The 21,128-nt window shown below is 38.1% G+C and overlaps 2 protein-coding genes across 2 annotated transcripts; both read left to right on the forward strand.

Moving 5' to 3' along the window:
- Nucleotides 1-320: 320 nt before the first annotated feature.
- On the forward strand, nucleotides 321-9,888 carry GCLM (glutamate-cysteine ligase modifier subunit). Its single transcript, XM_032192413.1, has 7 exons — nucleotides 321-541; nucleotides 3,019-3,084; nucleotides 4,837-4,921; nucleotides 5,664-5,720; nucleotides 6,299-6,501; nucleotides 7,645-7,759; nucleotides 9,501-9,888. The coding sequence occupies exons 1-7, from the start codon at nucleotides 422-424 to the stop codon at nucleotides 9,668-9,670; spliced, it is 816 nt and encodes a 271-aa protein (XP_032048304.1). The 5' UTR covers nucleotides 321-421; the 3' UTR covers nucleotides 9,671-9,888.
- A 727-nt stretch (nucleotides 9,889-10,615) lies between these two features.
- Nucleotides 10,616-20,656, forward strand: DNTTIP2 (deoxynucleotidyltransferase terminal interacting protein 2). Its single transcript, XM_032192316.1, has 8 exons — nucleotides 10,616-10,627; nucleotides 11,956-12,228; nucleotides 12,994-14,735; nucleotides 16,307-16,442; nucleotides 17,151-17,246; nucleotides 17,634-17,798; nucleotides 18,875-18,984; nucleotides 20,366-20,656. The coding sequence occupies exons 1-8, from the start codon at nucleotides 10,616-10,618 to the stop codon at nucleotides 20,457-20,459; spliced, it is 2,628 nt and encodes an 875-aa protein (XP_032048207.1). The 3' UTR covers nucleotides 20,460-20,656.
- The last annotated feature ends 472 nt before the right edge of the window (nucleotides 20,657-21,128 follow it).

Raw genomic sequence — 21,128 nt, forward strand, 5'->3', positions numbered from 1 at the left:
CGTCAGCCCAGAAGACACCCAGTGACTCCACGGCGCAGCCCACGCGGCTGCCGGGAAGGGGCCGCGCTCGGGGACCGCCCGCGGCCGCCCTCCCGCAGCACTGGGGCCTGCCCGGGCCGGGCCGGGGCCTCCCGGGGCCTCCGCTCCCCCGTGGGCCCGCGGGAGGCCGCGTCCCGCCCGGCGCCCAGGGGGCGCTGCCCGCTGAGGGCCGGGGCCGGGGCCTGGCGGCGCGCAGGCGCAGGGGGTGGCGGCGGCGGGGCGAGCCGTGCCCGGTCCGCCCGCCGCTCCCCGGGCTGTGCCCGCCCCGCCGCCCCTTGTCCGCCCCGCCGTGTGACCGGGGCCGGCCGCCGAGCGTCCCCGGGTGCTGAGTCACGGCGCTGCGCTGCGCTGCCCGCCCCGGCAGGTGCCGCGGGGCTTCGCCATGGGGACGGACAGCGCCCGCGCCCTGCTGGAGCGGGCGGCCACCCTCAACCTGCAGACCGGCAACCTGCTCAGCTGGGGCTGCGGCCGCAAGAAGTGCCCGGCCACCCCCAGCGAGGAGGTGAGCGCGGCGCTGCCGGCCCCGGGGCTTCCCCGCGGGGGGGGGGGGGGCTGCGGCGGGGCCTGGGGGAGCGCCCGGAGCCCTCAGGCGGTGCCGATGCCGGGGCTGGGGCTGCCGGCTGCCCGCTGCCCGCTGGCGCCCCGCGGGAGCGGAGCCGAGCGGTGCTGGGCCCGGCTCGGGCTGCCCCCGCCGCCCCTCGGACAGGCGCGGCCGTGCGGGGCCGCCTGGTGGCCTCGGGGCGGGAAGGACCGGGAGCTGCCGGGAGGAAGGGCCGCCTGCGATGGCAGCGGGGCGGTGGATGTGTCAGCAGCTGGAAACCGCCGCTGCAAAGATGAAACCGGAATGCTCCTTTGCAACTTGGAGTTAGTCTTAATAATTTGCTGGTGGTGACGCATCTTGGGGAGATTCGGTCATTGCTGTCTTCTCTAAAGACTACAGTGGTCCTCTGTTTCAAAAAAAAGCCCGGAAAGATCGCTTTAACTACTGCTTTAAAACCGTTATCTTAAACAGTACGCGTCAACCTTTGCAATAATTCTGTGTCAATGGATGGAGGCCCTGCGGCCACAGGCCTCGAAACCGCTGCTTGTTGTCTGGTCGTAGCACGGTGCTGAGGGAGCGGTCGCTGCGCAGACACCAGAGCTTTCCTTGCAGCTGGGTAAAGCCTGGTAGCGACGCTGGCTGTGCCTCAGGAGCTGGTTGAGGGCATGTTAATTGAGAGCAAGCAGTAAGAAAGGTGACTGTCGGAGAGGATGATGTAATAAGATAGGAGAATTCATCATACTTTTAATTGTCATGTGGTAATAGCTTTTTAATTTGTCCTAGTTACTACAGTGTTCTGTGATCTATGTGAAACAGGATTAGATTTTATAGCAAAATAAGGCTGCCTGCTACAAAGTGCCTTTCCAGTAACTTTTGGAAGGCTATTAAATAAAGAGTGGCCAATGTGCATAACTAATCGGTTAAGGTATTTCTCTCCATTTGTTTACAGAGAAATCTGCATTCAAACATAAGGCTGCCAACTTCCCAGAGTTGCTGGTACTCCAAAAGCAAATAGTTAGCATTATTTATTAGAAATAAATCAGCTTTTATCGCTTCTATTCAGTGTAGTGTCTATAGTTCTTAGTGTAAGAATGTAAGCCAACATTTTTCAAAATACGAACCCTAGGGCTAGGAGTTTGGGGATGTAACTGTATTTGGAGTCGTATGCTGTGCTTTCCACATGTGTCGAGAGGTGGTGGTGGTGTGCCTTGGAGACAGAGGTTTGTTCGTACTAACTGCAGTACAAATACAAGGTGTGAGTGTTGCAAAGCAGTAGTAAATGATACCTCTTCAGCACCTTTTAACTTTTCCTCAGAATGGAAAAGATAGCTTATTTTGGGTTTCATGGGTATCTGTTGGGGGGGGGGGGGCAAGCCAGTTCTTTCTTGCCTTTCGAGTCAGTTTTTTTTTTTTTCCTAACGTTTTAAGTGACAAGGACAGGGTGTACCGCATTTGTGTTCACAAAGTGTTGTCACAGTATTATGTCTTAAACTTCATGATACCCAGTTTTTTGTTTGGTGGTGGGGCATTGCCTTCAGTCAGTTTGTGCACGTTATTATTGGCTCTCTGAATTAATGTTCAGCGTCACAAGAAATTGCTATTTAATGGCACAAAAAGGAGCTATCCACGTAAATATAAAGTACAATGTTACAATGTGACGTGGGAACTTAAGAAGTGCTTCTCTCCATGGCAGATCCCAGGCTCTCTATTAGGTTTCCTGAGCCTGCAGTATGGCCTGTCCTGAGAGGTATCAGAAGGCAGTTGGAGCACTGGAGCAGCTGAAGCACTGGTGCAATATGCAGTCAGTTAATATGGAGACCTAATAGTTATGCCTTGCTATGTTCAAGAAGATCCACGGATAGAATCCTTGTCAGGTCTATTTTGCATCTGTGAAATCAGGAAAAATGCAAGTGCAGGGTAGGAACTGAAGGATCCCCCTAAAGATTCGGTGCAATGGAATAGGTAGGTGGTAAAGGAGAAGGGTCAGATGCATCTCGGGAAGAGAAACAATAAATATAATGAGTAATTAGTGATTGACTCTAAAGTCTCTTTTTCCAAGGATGTTACAGCATGTATGCTGTTATCTGACTACTTTGCAACTTACGAATCTTTATGTTTCAAAAACAATCAAAAGAAAACAAAAAAAACCCTCTAGTTCTTAACAGTTGTTCATTTTTTTTAGGACAGCATTGGAAAATAAATGAAGTACAGTACTTGTATTACTGGTAACATGCTGTGAAAGAAGAGAGGAATTTTCTGAAGTAAACTAGTTTGAACAAGTTTCAGATGGAAGCTATGAAGGAAGAATCTTCTGTGGTTAGAGGAATGGTGTCATGAGTTCACGGGCTGTCTGTCTGTCCTATATGCCTATGAGTCATTGTATTTCTCTGCAGCTAAAACAAAACTACACTTCAATAAGAAAAAATATATTTTCTTAGGTGCGGGACTGCATTCAGAAAACGCTGACTGAATGGAGCTCAAAGATAGGACAAGATCTGAATCAGGTAGGAGAGGTATTATGCGTGTTACATGTGAAAACAGAAATATGTTTATGGTTACACCTTTTAAAATATAAACAAATCTATTAAATTTCTATAAAATTATCTGCAGATTCAGATACCTTAAAATAGTATTTCTCAAATCTGTGTGTTTTTGTTGTTTTTTTTTTTTTATTTTTATTTTATCATTTAATAATTCTCAAGAAGTTAAGAAATACCAAAGTAAAGAATTCTGTTGATGAGAAAAGATTCTTATTTGAAAAAAAAAAGTCCTGGTTGGTAAGATTTCAAGTTAATTGTTGAGATGATCCATAACACACCAAAAAAAAACATATACCTTAGAAGTATGATAGTTCTCCCCTGAGTGTTTACAAGCATGCATCTAAACCATGGAGATGATAAACTAGATAGATAAAGATTGTCCAGTTTGGCAGGGAACTCTGAAGTGTCATCTTGGATGTTTCAGAAATATAGAAATATTCCCAAAGATGCAGAAGTGGCAATCTTCCCTTTAAGAACTGGAGACTTTAACGTAATGCTTAAAACCACTGTCATTGCTAGCTGACATGAAAATGAAGTTTCTGGTGCATTTGTCTGTTCCGTTTTCACTATTGCTTCTGAAATTCAGCAAAGCAGTAAGAAGTTCCCAGTAGATGTATTTGCTCTGTAAAATATTAGCATTTTTCTTTTAAAAACAGCACAAAACTTTCCAGACCGTTTTTTTGTTTGCTTGTTTTGTTACCAGTTCTTGTGTAATGATGACACATGAAAATGCACTTTGCTACATTCCACACTGGAGTGTGGTGAGGCAGTTATTGCTGAATGACTTGTGGAAGATCTAATGATTGCTCAAGAAGTGAACATAAATATAAATGTTTGTATCAATGGGATATAGTGATCCATTTAAAGTTAATTGTTTAGTGTAAGCTGGGTTTTCTCTCAAAACATGTTAACTGCATATATATGAATTCTTTTATGAATTGTATCAGCTTCCAATAATTCAAAAAGTGTTAACTTCTGTTTAGAATGTTGACTGTATGGAATTACTTCACGATTCACTTGAGGACTTTTTTTGTAGGGCAGGAAATACTACCAGAGTTCTTGGTTATAGGGGTGGGGTGTGCATGCTTGTGTTGTTATCATACAGAATCTCATGGAGATAAAGCCTTAAAGTTACCTTGTACCAGCTGATACACGGTCTGGTCTGAAGTGACCACAAAGGGTGAAATCTTTGAATATTTCTTAATTTCAAAATTATTGTATAAAATTTTTAAACAGCACTTTCATGCTAGATTTCCCTGAAAGTACGAAATACTGTTACACAAAGTTGTTCCCACCCAACACCACAAAATACTAATTTGGATAATGCTTTTTTCAGCCAGTCCTGAGGCTTTTTTTTTTTTTTTTTTTTTTTTTTTTTTAAGTGAGGTAGTTTGAATTGGCATGGTGATCTTTTTGCATCAGAAAAGCAGAATACTGCAAAAGGTTATTCCAATAATTCTCAACAGACAGTCATATTTTTTCTGTTAGGAGCATAATATGTCCATAATTGTCATATAGCTTTATTTTCCTCTGTTGTTCTCACAGAGGTGAAAAAGCAATGGGTTGCTTTCTTTCTGTGTAATTGCATTTTTATACTACTTTTGTTTCTAATTGTGCTGTAAGGTGTTTTTTTGTTTGTTTGTTAGCTTTAATTAAAAATATTCCTCAGAAACTTATTGTCACCTATTGATGAGTTGTCTCATCTGCTTACTAAAGGAAATACTGGAAGTTCTGGAATGTACTGTAGCTCAAGCTGTAGAAAAAATGAATCCTGATGAAAGGGATGAGTTGAAAGTATCAGGTAAGAAGGCAATTAAAAAATCTGGTTGCACAAAGAGGTTTCATGTGCTGTTTACAACAGGATGTTCATATATATATTTTTTCCCTCCTGTTTTGTTACTGCAAAGTCACATGGCATCAGTACACACTGTCATATTTGAATCAGTTGGCTGCGAAAGACCTGAACGTGTTTCAGGTTTTAAAGCATCTCAATTATCAAGCAGCTTAAATTTTCCTAGTTTAACTTCCATCCCCTCAAGATATTTTAAATGTATTTTGTAAATCTTTGACTTTTCTGAAGCAAATTACTTAGAATTAAGTAATTAAGAAGTAGCATTGGAAGCAGATTTATTTGCATAATTTTTCCAGGTTGAATATGATGAAGGAGGCAATCCAAACTTACGCTAGTACATTTTGAGTCTCACTAAGTTGTGAAGAAGTCTGTTTATACTACTATGTTTGTTTTTTTTTTGTCCAGGTTATGGTTAGTGTTTAGTGTCTTGATGTTTAAGTCCTAACTTTACAGCTTATTAGACCATATGGTTTCTTATTCTGAGACTGTGCAACAACTACCAAATTTAAGAGAACAGTGTCATTATTGGGCAGTCACCTTTCAGAAGTTTTTTTTCAGTTTTGAAGTGGTGTATATTCTTAAAACCCTTTGCCCAAGAATTCACAAATAGCTCTTTGCTTTTGCTAGATACACCATATATTTAATAATAGCTGGTTTCTTTAGATACTGATTTCAGTTTCTTTGAAAATAGCAAAACTTTTCATCGTTGGATCAAACTCATCATCAGTCAGAGATGCAGTTGACATGGGTAAGTGTGAAACTTGAACTCCCGTTGGTATTTAGAAATAAAATTAGGATATTTTCAATCTAAGAGGTGTACTCAGTGTGTGTCACAAGTATACATTGTTTCTCTCTAAAGAGAGACATAAGTGGTAAAGTAAAACTTGCACACTATTTCAGTTAGTAAGCTTATTAGACATGGACCTCTGTAGTCCTGGATCCAAACATTCATCTGATTCCTTGCTCCAAGAAGGAGCAAGTTCTTACTCTTTTGCACAGAACTTGTTAAACAGCAAGTAGCATGTGGTTTTCTTATAATAGTGATATAATAAATTTTTAAAAGGGGCATCTAAAAACAGTATGAATTTCACCGCTAACTGTGATATTTCAGATGTCCTTCATCTCTGTTTGATTCTTGGCTAAAAAATTTGTATTACTATCCTTGGTTAGTGATACATTTGGAATTCTCAAATGGTGAATTGGAAACTAGCAGAGCAAAGCAGATGGGTCGGTTTTTTTTGTTTGTTTGTTTTCTGTATTTAAGATGTCATGCCGCTTATGTTCTTATTTCACAAAAAAAATGCATCTTTTTTTCTGTTTATTCAGCATGTTCAGCCCTTGGAGTTGCTCAGTTAGATTCAGTCATTATTGCCCCGCCTCCTATTGAAGATGGAACTAGCCTCTCCTTGGAGTATTTGCAACCTTATTGGCAAGAACTTGAAACTCTAGTTCAAAACAAAAAGATTGTTGCCATAGGTACCTCTGACCTTGATAAAACATTATTAGAGCAGCTGTATGTGTGGGCACAGGTGAGAACAAGCTTCCTATTTGTAGCATTTCTAAGACAGATTAACTACTGTTTAGTTGGCTGTCACAATTGTAAATGGTTTTATTAAAAAATAATAAAAAATGGTCCCAGATACTTTCAGTACCGTCAAGATGTTGGTCAGTGTTCCTGCAAACAGGCCTGCAAAGACTGGAAACCATGGGGCTGTTCAGTACTGGTTCTTTGAAGAAGTGAAGGTTTTAGTTTTGAATGCTCTTATACTTAAAAAGGAATATAAAAAGTACCCTTAAACCTTTGGATTTATTCCAGTGAGAACATAGTAGTTTTCACTTCAAGCTGTGTTATGAAAGTAAGGATTTCCCCCTGAGAAAAATGCTGCTTAAATGGAAAGAAGAGAGACTCTGAATCAAGCGGCACAATATTTTGTTGTTCAGGGTGACTAATTGCCTTGTCACATTTGAGCAGTGGAGGTCTGTCCTAGTACCTGGCCATGCTCATGTAAGCTTGTAGATTTACTGTTTCCTTATCAGTTCTTTGGATGCTCATTTTATGACATTTCTTTTGTGATAAGTACTGCATCTGTATAAGAGGTCCTGCTGAGAATCTTGTCTTGTACTCTTCACTGCATTGCATGTGTTGAGAGGAGGACAATTGAATGAATTCATGGGCACCTGCATGGTGATCATGAAGGTAGTTCGTGACGAACAGATGCTCAACGGAAGAGAGTCCCTTTTAACTTGAGCAGTTCTAGGCACTGACTTGAGTACATGGAAGATGGCAAATTCCATATCCTTAACAGAACTGGATTTTTATTTGGGATCTTTTTCAAACTAATACCCCTATAATGTTTTTACTACAAAGAGAGGGTGGAAACCCACAGCTGTTTAGGGAGCACAGCAGGCATGAAGCCGAAATGGGTTAGTACATGCCTCATGGTGACAGTACCTGAAGTTAGATCTTATTCTTGTTTTGGATCCTATGCTGCAGCAAATCGCATGTGTAGGAGTTGCCTGTTCAGCAACATGCAGAATTAGTTATCCTTGTCCAGACCTCAGAACGATGGTCAAAGGCAATTGTTAAAAGCGGTATTTCTGTTGTAACAGAGGGCATGGGGCAAACAACTAAAATAATGTTTTTCCTTATAAAAGCATTCTGTTACTTTCAGGTGAAACCAAGTAGTAATCAGGTGAACCTAGCTTCCTGTTGTGTGATGCCACCTGATCTCACAGCATTTGCAAAGCAGTTTGACATACAGCTGCTAACTCACAATGACCCAAAAGGTAAGGCTTGTCTGAACAAGTTAACAGAAAACTTCTGAAGTGCTCAGACACTTCATGATAACAGAAGACTTCTAAATGCGTTTATTCAGTACAGAATCAGGAACAATCTTTCTCTGAACTCTAAATTTCATTACATTTGAGTTCTGAACTTTTAGAAGTTTCACCTTCATAAAATATTTCTGTTAAGTTCTTGCTTTCCCTTCCAGGAAGGGAAGGGGTTGGGAGGCAGTCTCCCAGCCTGGTATAGTATTTTGAGATAGTTTTAATCAGAGAAAATGAAGTAAATAGAAGAACAAAGAACTGAGGAATTTTTGCTATGTATTTTTCAAAAATAGATTATTTCTATAAGTCAAAGAACAAAATGACAGTTGTATTGATGAAGAACAGTAAATGACAAGTGAAAGTTCACTTGCCTGGAATTCTTCTGTCAAAAAACTTGTATAAAAATGTCAATGGTCAGTTGATTTTTTTGGGGGGGTAATGGTAGACATTAAATTATAAACTTCAAGCAGGAGTCTCTCAAAGTAGTGATGACTTGTTATTACAAAGAGAGTTGGTGTAAATTCTTTAGTTGTTTAGTGCAGTGATTCATCTATGAAATGATTGAAGGGCTGTTAGACTTCCTATAGACTCTTGAACTCCGAGTTATCAGCTCACTAGAATATTCTGGGATATTGCATTTGTTTCTCTCAAAACTTATCATCCTCACTGTAATGATGCCTTAAATATCTTGCTGGAGCTGTAAGCCAGAGGTCTTAAACAATACTTAGTTTATTTCTTCTCTGTACTCTTCCTTATGACCGGCTATTCATGATGACCATACTTTTCTTTCCTTCTCCTTTTTTAACATCCCCCCCCAACAAAGAAAAAACTGTATGAAATGCTGTTTATTAAGTACCATGTTTTACATTATCATTGTCATAGCTAATTAATTGCATCAGTGCTTGAATATGTAGCAGCCTATAAGATGAATTGCTATTATATTTGGTAGATTCTATGTCCCAAACAAAGCCTGCAATTTCATAAATATTGCCTATCAAGAGTCATGAAATGAAGAAGAGGAGTTAAATTGAAAACAAAGCAAGGAGTCATTCCCATATGCATTGTTTGCTAAGCGTTATTTTTCTGTCTTGGTCAGCTGAAGAGCATTGAGACTATCTTTTGGGAGCACTCCTCTACAAAGATTGTTGCCTTGACTGACTTTCCAGAGGAAACTAGGAGAAATTGTATTTGCCTTCCTTTTCTGCTTTGTGGCATTTAAGCCTATTTTTCTTAATGCTTTCTTGGCTTTTGCTTATTATGAGCCCAGTTATGGGAGATGCTATAAATGTTGAGCTTCCTGTGACTGCGGAAGTAACTCAGTACTTTGCTCATTTCAGACTTACGCTTTGTTCTCTTCTCATTTGTCTGGCTAGCTTCTCAGTTTTAATTTTTGCCTTTTTCCTGCTAATAGCTCTGCTGATCAACTCCATTTGATATTGTAGAAATCTCAGTTTATTAGTTCTGTGGGAAATACTCAGTGTTGAAAAAACAACAACAACAAAAAAACTTGTCATGAAGATTTCTTCTGTAATGTTCAACAGCTTTTACCTTGCATGCATTCTGGAAGAGTGGATCTGTGGAGTATCTAGCAATGCTTAAGATTTTTGACTGTAGGCAAAAGCTTCTCTTACTAAGTGTTGCTTTTTGCAGCTGTTTACATGACATTGTTTAAAGCATGAATATCCCTTTTTAACTTCAGAATTACTTTGTGAAGCAAGCTTCCGAGAAGTTCTTCAGGAAAGCATCCAGAACGTCAAAGCACACGAATGGATTCCTTTATGGATTCTCCGATATTCAGTCATTGTTAAAAGCAGAGGAATTATCAAGTCCAAAGGCTATATCATGCAAGCTAAAAGAATTGCCTCTTAAAACACTCTCATCCTTTTTTTTCTTCTTTGAAATGGCCTACTGTTTTAATTTCTTGGGGATGGGGGAACATTGTTTTTTCCTAGAGAGATTTTTACAGCATTTATAACAAAGACCAAAAGTTGTAATTATTCAGTGTGATGTTAGCAGGAGTGTCTGCAGTGTTCTAACACTATTTTTCTTTCTTAACCTATTAACCAGTTCATTAAAAATATGAAATATTTTGGGTTTATTGTTTTTAATTGAAATGATCTATAAGAAACAGTTCAAAATATTTCTTTGTATGACCAGTTCACTGTAAAAGTTATCATATTTTAGCTACCATTAGGTAGTATAGAGAAACAGATATATTTTTAAAATTTAATTTCTATTAAATAATAGTTATTGATATGGTAGGTACCTAGATTTAAAGCATTCAAGGACTAGTTTTTATAGAAAATTGTCATATTTCATGAAAAAATATTCTGAAAAAAATAAACTATCTTGTTACTTCATGTGTATGTACAGGTAAATCAGCTATTTAATTTGTGTGGATGGGAAAATTGGTTTATTTTTAATACTGTGTAAGAGACCTCTGATTTAGAAAAGACGCATCTTCCAAATTACTTTCTATTACTTGAATTCCTTCTGGCTTCTTTGTGCCTCAATATTGTTTTAGTGTTTGCACAAGTGATGACATCTTTACAGTTTGAAATAGAAAATGTTTTATTGTGTGAGTGTTTAAAATAAGAACTGGAAACAAATGATGAGAAATCTGTTAATCAGAATTCAAATTGTACCTGGCGTGCCCTCAGCTGTTTGGTGTTATCTGTTTGTTTTTTTGATACTTGGAAACTACGCAATTGGAATCAGTCAAGTGAGAACATGTTTGCTGCATGATCATGTAAAATGGATTATTATTTTGGGGTTGCCTAGGAAACTTCCTTGCTTGAGTGCCATTCAGAAATGATGCTAGCAAGGGTTAGTTAAACTTAGGTATATTTCTGTTTGGCGGTAGCTTAATGCACTGGCTTTGGTATCTTGGGGAGATTGCTGCAGCTAAGGCAAGGCTTCTGGTTTAAAAATAGTCTTTCTATTGAAAACGCCTTTTAATTTGCTTAGCATTTTAATCAGACTATATTGCAGAAGCTCAAACTGTATTTCAGCATGGGCTCTAAGTGTCTAAAATCAAATACTCCTTTTCCTTTTGATTTCAGGTAGGAGTAGGGCTTTATACTGTTAGTTGGTAACTTATTTGTACATATTTTGAGCTTCAGACTGTAAGGAAATAAATCTTCACCAACGTCTTTTAAATTCTGTTGTGCAGGCAACTAGTAGAATTTGAATGCTTTTAGGCACTGTCTAGAAATATTAGCTTACTATAAACCATTCCACTAAGTTAAAATACAAATTTTAATAAAGATACCTTTGAGTCCTTAATCATCTTACCTGTATGTGGCAAACTCTAGGAAATTCTCATGAATTACTTCAATTGTTTTGATAAATAAGAGGGAGAGAACTAGAACTAGTAATGTACCAATAAAATGATTATTTTTTTCTCCTAATCAAAATGTATTTTTTTTTATGTCGGGTTACTGTGTATCAGATTTTGAAAAGGAGTTGCATTTTAAATTTCTGTACTAGCTCTGAGACGAGTGCTGCTGCTGATTAACCACTGTAATTTGACTGTTGACATTCTGTATGGTATTAGACTTGCATGTGTGTTCAGTTTTGTACATTGAAATTCCATAAAATTAGAATTGTGCTAAAATAATGTACAGGTTGCCCTAATGGAAAAATTATTTTTTTTCCTGACTATAAGCTGTTAACAGGTATTTCGCTGTAGAAAAGTACCTTTGAAGACGCAATATTATTTTTGTAGAGGCATAACAATTTATCAGGTTTTCATTATTTGTGTATCAAGGTGGGAAATTGGCAAAATTGAATTAAAAATTGTAGGCTTTTATGTTATGTATAGCTTCTCTTTATGTTGATAATAGTATTTTACAGAGACTTTGTCATGAAATGGTCTTAACTGTGTTTTTATGCTTGAGGATTTCCCTGTAAAATGGCACACCTCAGCCTTTATGTAACAGAAGGGGCACTCCCTGCTGCGTGCTTTGATCATCTGAAGATGCCACGTTCACAAATTTAATATACTGGATACGGGGGGGGGGAACAAAAAACCACCACCACCGTTGTCATTAGTGAAGATCCGTTAACTAACGTTGTGGTTTCCTCTCCTTCTTTACGCTTGCCTAGACCCTATTCTTGCACCACTCCTTAACCAGAGCTGAAGGTGAACACAGGAGCCCCCGGGTTCCTTTCCGGTGCCTTTTCGTGCCAAGCGGACCCGGCCCTGCGGCTGCTCCGCCACTTTCTGGCGTTTGGCTGCTTCAGCGGCGCTGTCCCGCAGGGGGCCGAGCTCCCTGCCGCTGCCGGCCGCTCCGGAAGGGGCTGGGCACGGCGCGGCCAAGATGGTGGCCACCAGGCAGGCGGCGAGGCGGCGGGGGCAGGCGCCGGCGGCGGCGGCTGGAGGCACCGGCAGCACCCCCGGGCCCCGGCCCGCCGGGGCGGCGGAGGTGAGGGTGGGGGCTGGGCCGGGAGGGAGGGAGGGCGAGCGGCGGCCCCGGGCTGCGGCGGGCGGGCTGCGGCGTGAGGCGCGGTGCTGCGGCAGCCATCTTCCCTCTGCCCCCCTTCCCTTGCTGTGAGCTGAGCGCCTGTCTGTAGCTTTTTCACGAGACGCGGGCACGGTGCTGTCAATATTGACCGCTCAGATAGCATGTTTTATGGTGGTCCGACGTTATGCTATGCTTCGGGAAGATCCTGCTGCTGCACAATGCTTTTTCCACTACAGAACGAGTTTTTTCTACGATTTTGACTTGTTTTCAAGGGTAACTTACAACCATAATTGAAGAAGCAGATTGTGCCTGGTGTTGCAGTTGCCGTGAGACCAGTCTGTTCCTAAAGCTGTTAAAAATAGATTCAAAAACCTTTTAGGTCTAATTTGTAGTTGAGCAAATCTGCATGTGTTTCAGAATGTCACTTCTGGATTTATTTCCTATGACAGCTTGCCGGAATTATGTGGAATGAGACAGAAGGTATCTTTATATTTCTTAATGCAGTGGTTTGCTTTGCTTTGTCTTGACCAAAAGACAGTAAACAAATGGATAAGAAAGGAATGGTTTATTAATGCTCCTTTGACATAGATAGTTACTTGGAGAGTTTTAACACATTATCATCATGACTAGATTTGTGTAAAAAAAAGATTGTTAGTGGTTTGCATAGCATACTTTTTTATGAGATTATCTTATCCATTAATAAAAGATTTTTCATTTTCTTTCTAGATGACATCTGCTGAAATTGGTACTTCTGTATCTACAAAGATGCCCAGAAGGAGTAGAGCAATTTGTAAGCCTGAGGTAATTAAAGAATCTCAGCTTGAACAGGTGGAACACCCAGAAGCAAAATCAGATGCCAGTGATAGCTTAGAGATAAAAAATACTAGAAATGAGAACAAAACTGTTCATTCAGCACAATCAGGTGCCGAACCCCAGGTTGATGGGGAAGTGTCAGAAGCAGAATCAAACTGCTCTGCTGTGTCTGGTCTTCAGACACCTTTGATTATAAGAGTAACAAGAAGACGACAAATTGTAGTTCCTTATCAACCAGATTCTCCTGCAAAAAAAAGACAGGACAAGGCTGCTTTTCTAAATGAGTTAAGCAGGACTCTGGATGAAGATGATGTCTCTGAAGCTGAATCTTGTTCCGGTGTTGTTTCTGGTGTCCAGATGCCTAACGTTACCAGGACTACAAGAAAAAGGCAAAGCAGAAAGAAGTTACAACCAGATCCAGTCTGTGAAGCCCAGAGTGAAGATATTTCTGATGCAGAGTCTTGCTGTTTTCATATGGAACAGCCCATTACTACCAAACGACTTACTAGGAGCATGCAAATGAAAGCACAAGCAGAAAATAATGAGGAAGTAAACATAATTGTTTCAGAAGATGATAATTTAATTGAGGACACAGTTAAATCTGATCCATTAATAATTTCTGATTCTAGACCTGCTCCACAATTAGTCTCTGACAACAAAGATGCTTCCTCTGTCACCGCACATAATAAAGAATCCAGTTTATCTACAAGCAAATGTTCTTCCAAATCTGCTAATGCAACCGTAAATGAAGATGTGAAACAAGACTTTTTGAATGATAAAACACCCAGTAGTCTTAAAAAAATGAAACAAAGTAGTAATACTGAATCGCCCAGAAAAAAAGCAATAAAAGATACACAAATTCTTGGGGTAGATGATTCAGAAGAAGAATGTGACAAAATTCAGGAAGAGCACAGTAAAATACTCATGAGGGGAGTGAAATTAAAGAATATGGATCTTTGTTCAACTGATTGCATGAGTCCCAAACAATTGTTAGAATCCAAAGGGCAAATAACATCAAATGAAAGTAAAAAAGTTCCAGAATACAAAAGAATAGATGCTGAGGCAGTGGTAGAGAGGTCTTTTGCCCACGCAAGTGAATTAAGAAAGGATGAACAATCTAGTGCAGTGAGCAGCCCACGAGAGGATGCACCTGTTGCACAAATAACTGACAGTGTTGCTGGTAGAAGTAGAATGGTTGAAATCTGTGTGGACAGTGGTGAAGACCAAACAGGAGAATATGCTGATTCTGTATCCCACAGCAGTGAAAGATCAAGCAGTGGAAATAATTCCCTTACATTGTTTCTGAGCAAAGATGAAAGCGATGAATCTGAAAATAGTGATGTGGAAGACACAGATACAGTGGAAGAGAATAAGAGTTACATGGAGGCAGATGAAAGGACTCCTTCCATGACCAAACCTTTAAAAAAGAATTCACTGCATGTTGAAGGGCTTTTTGTGATTGATACTGAGCCTGGCATGGGTTCCAACCAAAAGTATTATCTAGATCAGGTAGACCAAGCTAGTGATGTTGAAAGTAAACATGAAGGAAATGAAAAAGTTGAAGAATCCTCAGATCTAGAAGAGGCTGAAGAAGAACTGATAGATGAAGATGAGAAAGATGAAGATGATGATTTATTGAAAAATAAAATTGATGTGTAAGTATCTTTCTGGGAGTAACTAAGAAAATCTGCGTTATATTTAAGCATATTCACATAACATGCATTATGTGCTCAGTGACATAGAATAAATGAGGGAGTAGTGTTGTCATAGATGTGGAAATGGATTGCTCAGATGATCAGAGTTATAATTCGGTTATTTTTTCAGGTTTGCATGGAGCAGAACAGAAGTGTCAGAAATATTTAGGTATCTTGAAGCCTTGTATGTGTTTAGCATAAAAAAAAATAAAAATGTGAAACTGGCTTAAACTGGTCAGGCTGACTTAATTGCTGTTTCAGAGCAAAGGTTTTTATTTATTTAAATTGAGGGGGGTATAAATAATGGAAGTCTAATAAATCACTTGCATGTTATTTAATTAGGTCAAGCTTTTTAATCCTAAACATGTGCATAAGCTTTTATGTTTTCAGTTCTTGTTTTCACAGGATGGCTCAGGGAAGATATAGATTGTGACATTGTAACACCTCAAGCAAAACCAGCCCAGCCTAAAATTACAGAATAATTTAGGCTGGATGGAACCTCTTAAACTCATTTGGTCCAACTCCCTGCTAAAGCCCCTTTACATGCTTCGTGTGTTTAAAGCATAATACTCTGTTTAGGTCTGATAAATTTAAGGCTTACTCTTCTAAGAAACCTTCAGGTGGGCCAGAAGTCTTACAAAAGACAGGTATTCTGTGCAAAGGTGTTACAGATTATTAGTTCATAACATATATAAACATTCAAGCTACAATAAATACCAGATACCAGTTTAGATGTTGGCATATTTTCCATAATATGTAAAATATTATAAATATTTTATAAAATATTATACTATATATAATATATAGTATATAAAATATAATGTTATGTATTGATATAATCAATACATAATCGATTGATTAAATAAAAATAATAGGTGTTATGCATTCTTGTTATTTAAGAGCTCCTCTTGAGTCAGCCATCATACTTGGTTTATGGATGCATTTCTTTGGCTGCCTGAATGTAATAATGAAGAAAGAAAAGGTGAAACATCCTAGCTTTGAATTGTTAAATAACATTATTCCTAGCATTATTATACAGACAGTGACTTACCATTCCAACATTCCTCTGATGAATTCTAACATCTTCATACTTTTCACTAAAAGTTGAAAATATTTTTACCACCTATGTGTTTGGCCTTTTTTTTTTTCCTCTTTAGCTAGCGAGCTTCTCAATGTATAGAAGAAGGAAACTGATTATAAGTTCTTTTACAAGGTTAATCAAATTGATAATTCATTTCTACAGAGTATAGAAATATCTAAGATAGGAATACAACATTAGAGTTAATGTGAAAGATATGTGGAAGTGAATCTGTAGGTATTGCTCTTTAAAAACCCTCACTTTGTGTAGTGGCCTGATTTTTCCCCTTTATCTTCTGTCACCTCTTAATTAGGTATTTCTTCTAGATACTGAGACTTAACTGCAGTACTGAACGTAAGTTGGAAGAAGAAAAAAATTGTTTTCTGCCTTTCCTATTCAGAGGACAGAAGGTGACTTATTACAATATATTGAACATTAACTATTTCTCTTTCAGTTTGCATCTTTCCAGCAGCATAGACCCTGGCTTGAACATTAAAAAGCTCGGAGGTTTATATATAAGCTTTGATGGAAAAAAACAAAAGCCTAGTTCAAGCATAATTAAACAACCGATGGAGAAAAAGAAGGACCAGGTAATGTGTTTACAATTATGCAGTTACCCATGACTACAGTAACACAAAGTTGTTAACTTCGATAAGGTTGGTTTACTTGTTTTTAAAGAAGTATCCTGTTTTCTGGTTTGCTGAGAACCTCTGCTCATTTTGGCCAAAGTGTATGTTTACACTTGGTTTTAATCATAAGAATTCAAGCACATGTGACACTTCTGACATAGAAAAGCAGCATGAGTACCAGCATTGTCATGTAAAATAAAAAGGTTGATAGTGCATGCAGGTTTGCCTAACAGCACATGAGCTTAAAGTCTGCTAAAAAGATACGTAGTATATAGCAAGAATGAATTTCAGTAAGTACAGGACTGTACCATTCCTAGTATGAGATAAGTAGTTTTATATCAAAACACCCTTAGAAATAAAGGAAATCCATTATTTTTGTTGGGACTGTTTTCTTAGGCTCATCCATGATAGCCCACTTCATTATGGAGCACTCGCTATCTTCTGTCTTCCAGAGTTAGCCAACTTGCTGGCCAGGGTTCTGCTTCCTCTGTTTCAAAGGCTACTGCTGTTTTTGTTGCACATCAAATAAAGTGTTTGCAACTCAAATGCTTTGTTATAATGCTTGCTTAGATTCTGTATCATTCCTTTGGTAAGTTCTGTAAATACAGGTAAACAGTATGTTTGTATTGCTGATATGACTGACTGATATTTAAAAATAATATCTTGCAGCTCTTGCAGAAGAGTATAATAACTCCAGATTTTGAAAAAAAGGAATGTGTCCCGCCCTTCAGGGAATCACTTCACCAGCTAAAGAAACAGCGAAGAGTAAGTGAAGAGCTATTAATGCTTCAAATGACAACACAGCATCTTTAGCAGAAAACCCCACACTGGGACCGTGTGCACTTACATGGCTCACAGAAAGTGGAGTGTTAAACTACAGTTTATTATCTTTGAGCCATCTTGTGACAAGCAATCCTTTTAGTAAGTAACCAGTACAGTGGAGGGAAATCTAATGTGTACTCATGGGATACAAATCTGGGATTAATACAGTGCTGATGATCTTACCGAAAGAGTCATAAAATACACTTTTTAAAGGTACAAAGTTACGTTCTAAATGCTTTATCCATCTTTTGGAGGGAGGAGGGGGAAGTTCATAGCTGTATCCTGTCCTGGTAGCTGAATGAACTTTATTATTCTTGTACTGCGTCCTAGGCAGAGCGAGAGAAGACAACAGGTGATGGCTGGTTTGGTATGAAAGCCCCAGAAATTACAAGTGAACTTAAAAACGATCTTAAAGTTTTGAAGATGAGAGCTTCATTGGACCCTAAGCATTTTTATAAAAAGAATGATAGAGATGGTCTACCCAAGTACTTCCAGGTAAGGAAGAAACAAAAGAAGGCATTGTGCTACTCTCAGGTGTTCTGAACAGTTACTCTCTACCTATTTTATAGGTGCCCTCTGTTTTTGTTGATTTAACTTCATAGCTAAATTACAAAGTATTTTGAGTAATTTGATGCAGTTCACAATTGCTTAACTATATTAAATAGTTAATTCTTAACTATATTAAATAGTTAAGCAGTGGTATATTTTTATTTTATTTTTAATAAGCAATTGTATATGCTGTTTTTTTATTACAGCTGTTTTTTTTTATTACAGCTGATTTCATAGGACTGAATGAACACCTGACTTAATTGTTATTCTGAACCCTCAGTGACTAGGTTTCCACTGCTTTTAAAGTACTAGCCTTTATGATTAGCGTGTAGATAATAAATAGCATTTATTTCCTTACTAGCTAATATAGTTTGAATGGATACAACTAGCTTTGTGAACAGCTAGAATTCCTGCTGCTTTCAAAGCTCTCGCCTGTAAAACATTTTGCTTAAAGAAAATAATTATTGGAGAAACTGTGGAAATGGTCTCAGTTCCATCTACTTATGTCTCTGAATAGTTAGCATGCTTGAGGAAATTTTTTACATTTCCATTTCATTCTAAAGGGTGGATTTTACTGGATTTCATTGTGTGTTTTGAAGTTTATGGACATACAAATATTTTAGAACTGGCCAACACGCCAATTGGAAGAAATGTGATGCCTTACAGGATGAAGCTTTTATTAGAGCTGCTGTGGAACCCATCTAACAAACTAGCACTCATAAGAATTTCCTTTCCCTCCTCAGGAAGATGTTTGAAAGTTAACTGGATTTCTTAAATATTGATACAGCAGTCTGATGTTGAAAATCATACTGTCCTAAAGCTGAGACCCTCCTGTGTCCGCTAAGCATGAAGCAAAAAATGACTTTGCGTACAAAATATTGCTTACTTTTTTGACATTTTGCACTTCTATATAATAAATACCATTCCGATCTTCTCTGTAGCTGCCTTTAGAATTGTCGTTAAGGATTAAAAAATAACATCTTGCCATTACAGTAAGAATATTTATAATTTTTATTTTTTAGGTTGGAACTGTGGTTGATTCTCCCATAGACTTTTATCATAGTCGAATTCCTAAGAAACAAAGGAAGAAAACAATTGTTGAAGAGCTGCTTGCAGATTCTGAGTTTAGAAGGTATTTTAAAATAGTTCTGTATTTCTAATACCACGTGTAGAGAAGTGTGTTTTTAACTATATAGCTCTGCTGTTGTTTCCATTCAGTTTATATGTTGTTGTTTGTTAATTTCAAAGAAACCTTTTTAGTCTGTTTTAGCAATTCATCAATTGTCATTGAGAAGATCTAAGGGACAGGAGATAATTGTAATGTGATAGCATATTTTTTTTTATCTTTGTAAAAGTGCTTTACCCAGCTCAGGGGTCATTGCTATTGGCAGTTACTCTTAAAGTACTGTTAGTGTTGAAAAGAAAACATTCAGGCTTGTTCTGGTTCACTTCTAAAATAGGTGTCCACACAGGCTTGTACCAAAAACTGAGTGCTTTATGCCTATGCATCAACATTTTTTTGTTGTTGTTGTTTGTTTGTGTGAAGACTTACTAGTTTTTCTTGGCATGTGATAGAAAAATGTTGACCATAATAATGTGGAAGTTGGTGGGATTTTATTTGATAAGTATGTCAGTCTGCCACCTGTCATAGGAATCAAAACTGCACAATATGGATGATTTAATTTTGGCCTAACCTCCAGATTTTTGGAGGAGATCCCTTAATTGATCCATTTTTATATTAGTCGTTACATGATGTTAATATGTATTACTTTTTTTCCCTCATAATGACATGTTTTCTTGGAAATAGTACATGATTTAGGCTAATAAGGTTAGTACTGTCAGGCTTGTAAATTCATTGTTAATGTCGGGAAGGCAAGTTAGTATAGCTGTCTCTTAACTAGCTTTCTGGCTTGACCTGATTCATAAGGTATTTATTAGAAGCAACTTTAAAAAATGAATTTCTTTGAAATTTGATCAGCTAACTTATGACTAATTAGGACTTTAACCAACTCTTTTAGCATTAGTGCAGATAAATGTTTTTAGTCTTGCAATTAAAAGTACCACTAAGTGTGCAATGATCCATTGTGATAGGTACATAAAAGTCTTGTAGAGGAGCTAGCAGCTCATATTCAGTACGTATTGTGTGATCTTAATGTCATCTCACTCTCCCATCTTGAGTAGAGTAAGGTTGATTAGCTAAGTTTGCTGAGAGAGTAGCATAAAAACGGGTAAAATGTATCCATAGCATTGTTGAAATTGGCGAGTCAACCCAACAGGAGCAGTAGCAGCATTTTAGCAAACTGTCCAAAATGTGATTATATACACAATGAAAAAAAACAATGATTATACCAGAATTCTTGATTCTCGAATCAAATTTATTTCTAAAATAAGGTGACCTGCATTTATCTGAAATCCAAGTGTTGATATCCCTTTATGTATGCATAAGTATCCATATTATCTTTTCCTGAAACTTGATTTGCCTTGCTTAAAAGTAAATTATCTATTTTGTTCAGATATAATAAAAGGAAGTATCAGGAGATCATGAGTGAAAAAGCAGCTTTTGCAGCAGGGAAGAAGAATCGGAAGAAGAAGAAATTTCACAATTAAGACTTGAAGAAAAATAACAAGCTGGAACAACTTATTTGTTATAAAACTTTCCACAGATTTCCTTGGTTTGTGGTGTGTTTTTTTTGTTTTGTTTTTGTTTTGTTTTGTTTTTTTAAGATTGGAAGTCATGTAAATTGAGGGTTAGGGAAATTTCTGCAGTAGGAATGTGTTAGGAAGCTTTATAAAAAAAAAAAAAAGTTTATATGTAATGTATATTTAATGTTTATTTTTAAAGTTGATGATTTGAAAGCATATTGTTAAATTTGAGAACAACATCCAAATTCATTGGTTACGTCTTGCTCAGTCTTCAGTCTTTATGTGACTGAATTAGTAAATTTAGTTTAAAGTTAGGTGTATAATTCACCTTCACACCCATTATATATCGTAGCAAATTTTCTAGGTCTTATCAAAGGTGCTTCTGGCCAAATGTAACAGGGGGTATTGAGAAATAGTTTGGTTGTGAAGAGTTTATTTCAGCACTGAACGTAACAGGAATGAGAATGCTGTGGAATTCAGCATATGCACATATATAGAAATAATATATGTAACTATAAATAAATATTAAAGTATATAGTATTGCTTAATTCATAAAATAATATAGTAACTATCTATATGCAAAATTTTAACATCCAGTCTTCTGTCACTTTTATTAGCTTTTACCATTTAATC

The sequence above is a fragment of the Aythya fuligula genome, chromosome 8 (assembly GCF_009819795.1).
Source record: "Aythya fuligula isolate bAytFul2 chromosome 8, bAytFul2.pri, whole genome shotgun sequence".
NCBI lineage: Eukaryota > Metazoa > Chordata > Aves > Anseriformes > Anatidae > Aythya > Aythya fuligula.

Bases quoted from the DNA above. Each gene is read 5' to 3' on its own strand.
- DNTTIP2 (XM_032192316.1), top strand. The intron at 17,247-17,633 runs GTAAGTGAAGAG...ACTGCGTCCTAG, and splicing joins AGCTAAAGAAACAGCGAAGA to GCAGAGCGAGAGAAGACAAC. The intron at 17,799-18,874 runs GTAAGGAAGAAA...TTTATTTTTTAG, and splicing joins GTCTACCCAAGTACTTCCAG to GTTGGAACTGTGGTTGATTC.
- GCLM (XM_032192413.1), top strand. From the start codon at position 422: ATGGGGACGGACAGCGCCCGCGCCCTGCTGGAGCGGGCGGCCACCCTC. The intron at 542-3,018 runs GTGAGCGCGGCG...ATATTTTCTTAG, and splicing joins CGGCCACCCCCAGCGAGGAG to GTGCGGGACTGCATTCAGAA. The intron at 4,922-5,663 runs GTAAGAAGGCAA...CTTTGAAAATAG, and splicing joins GGATGAGTTGAAAGTATCAG to CAAAACTTTTCATCGTTGGA.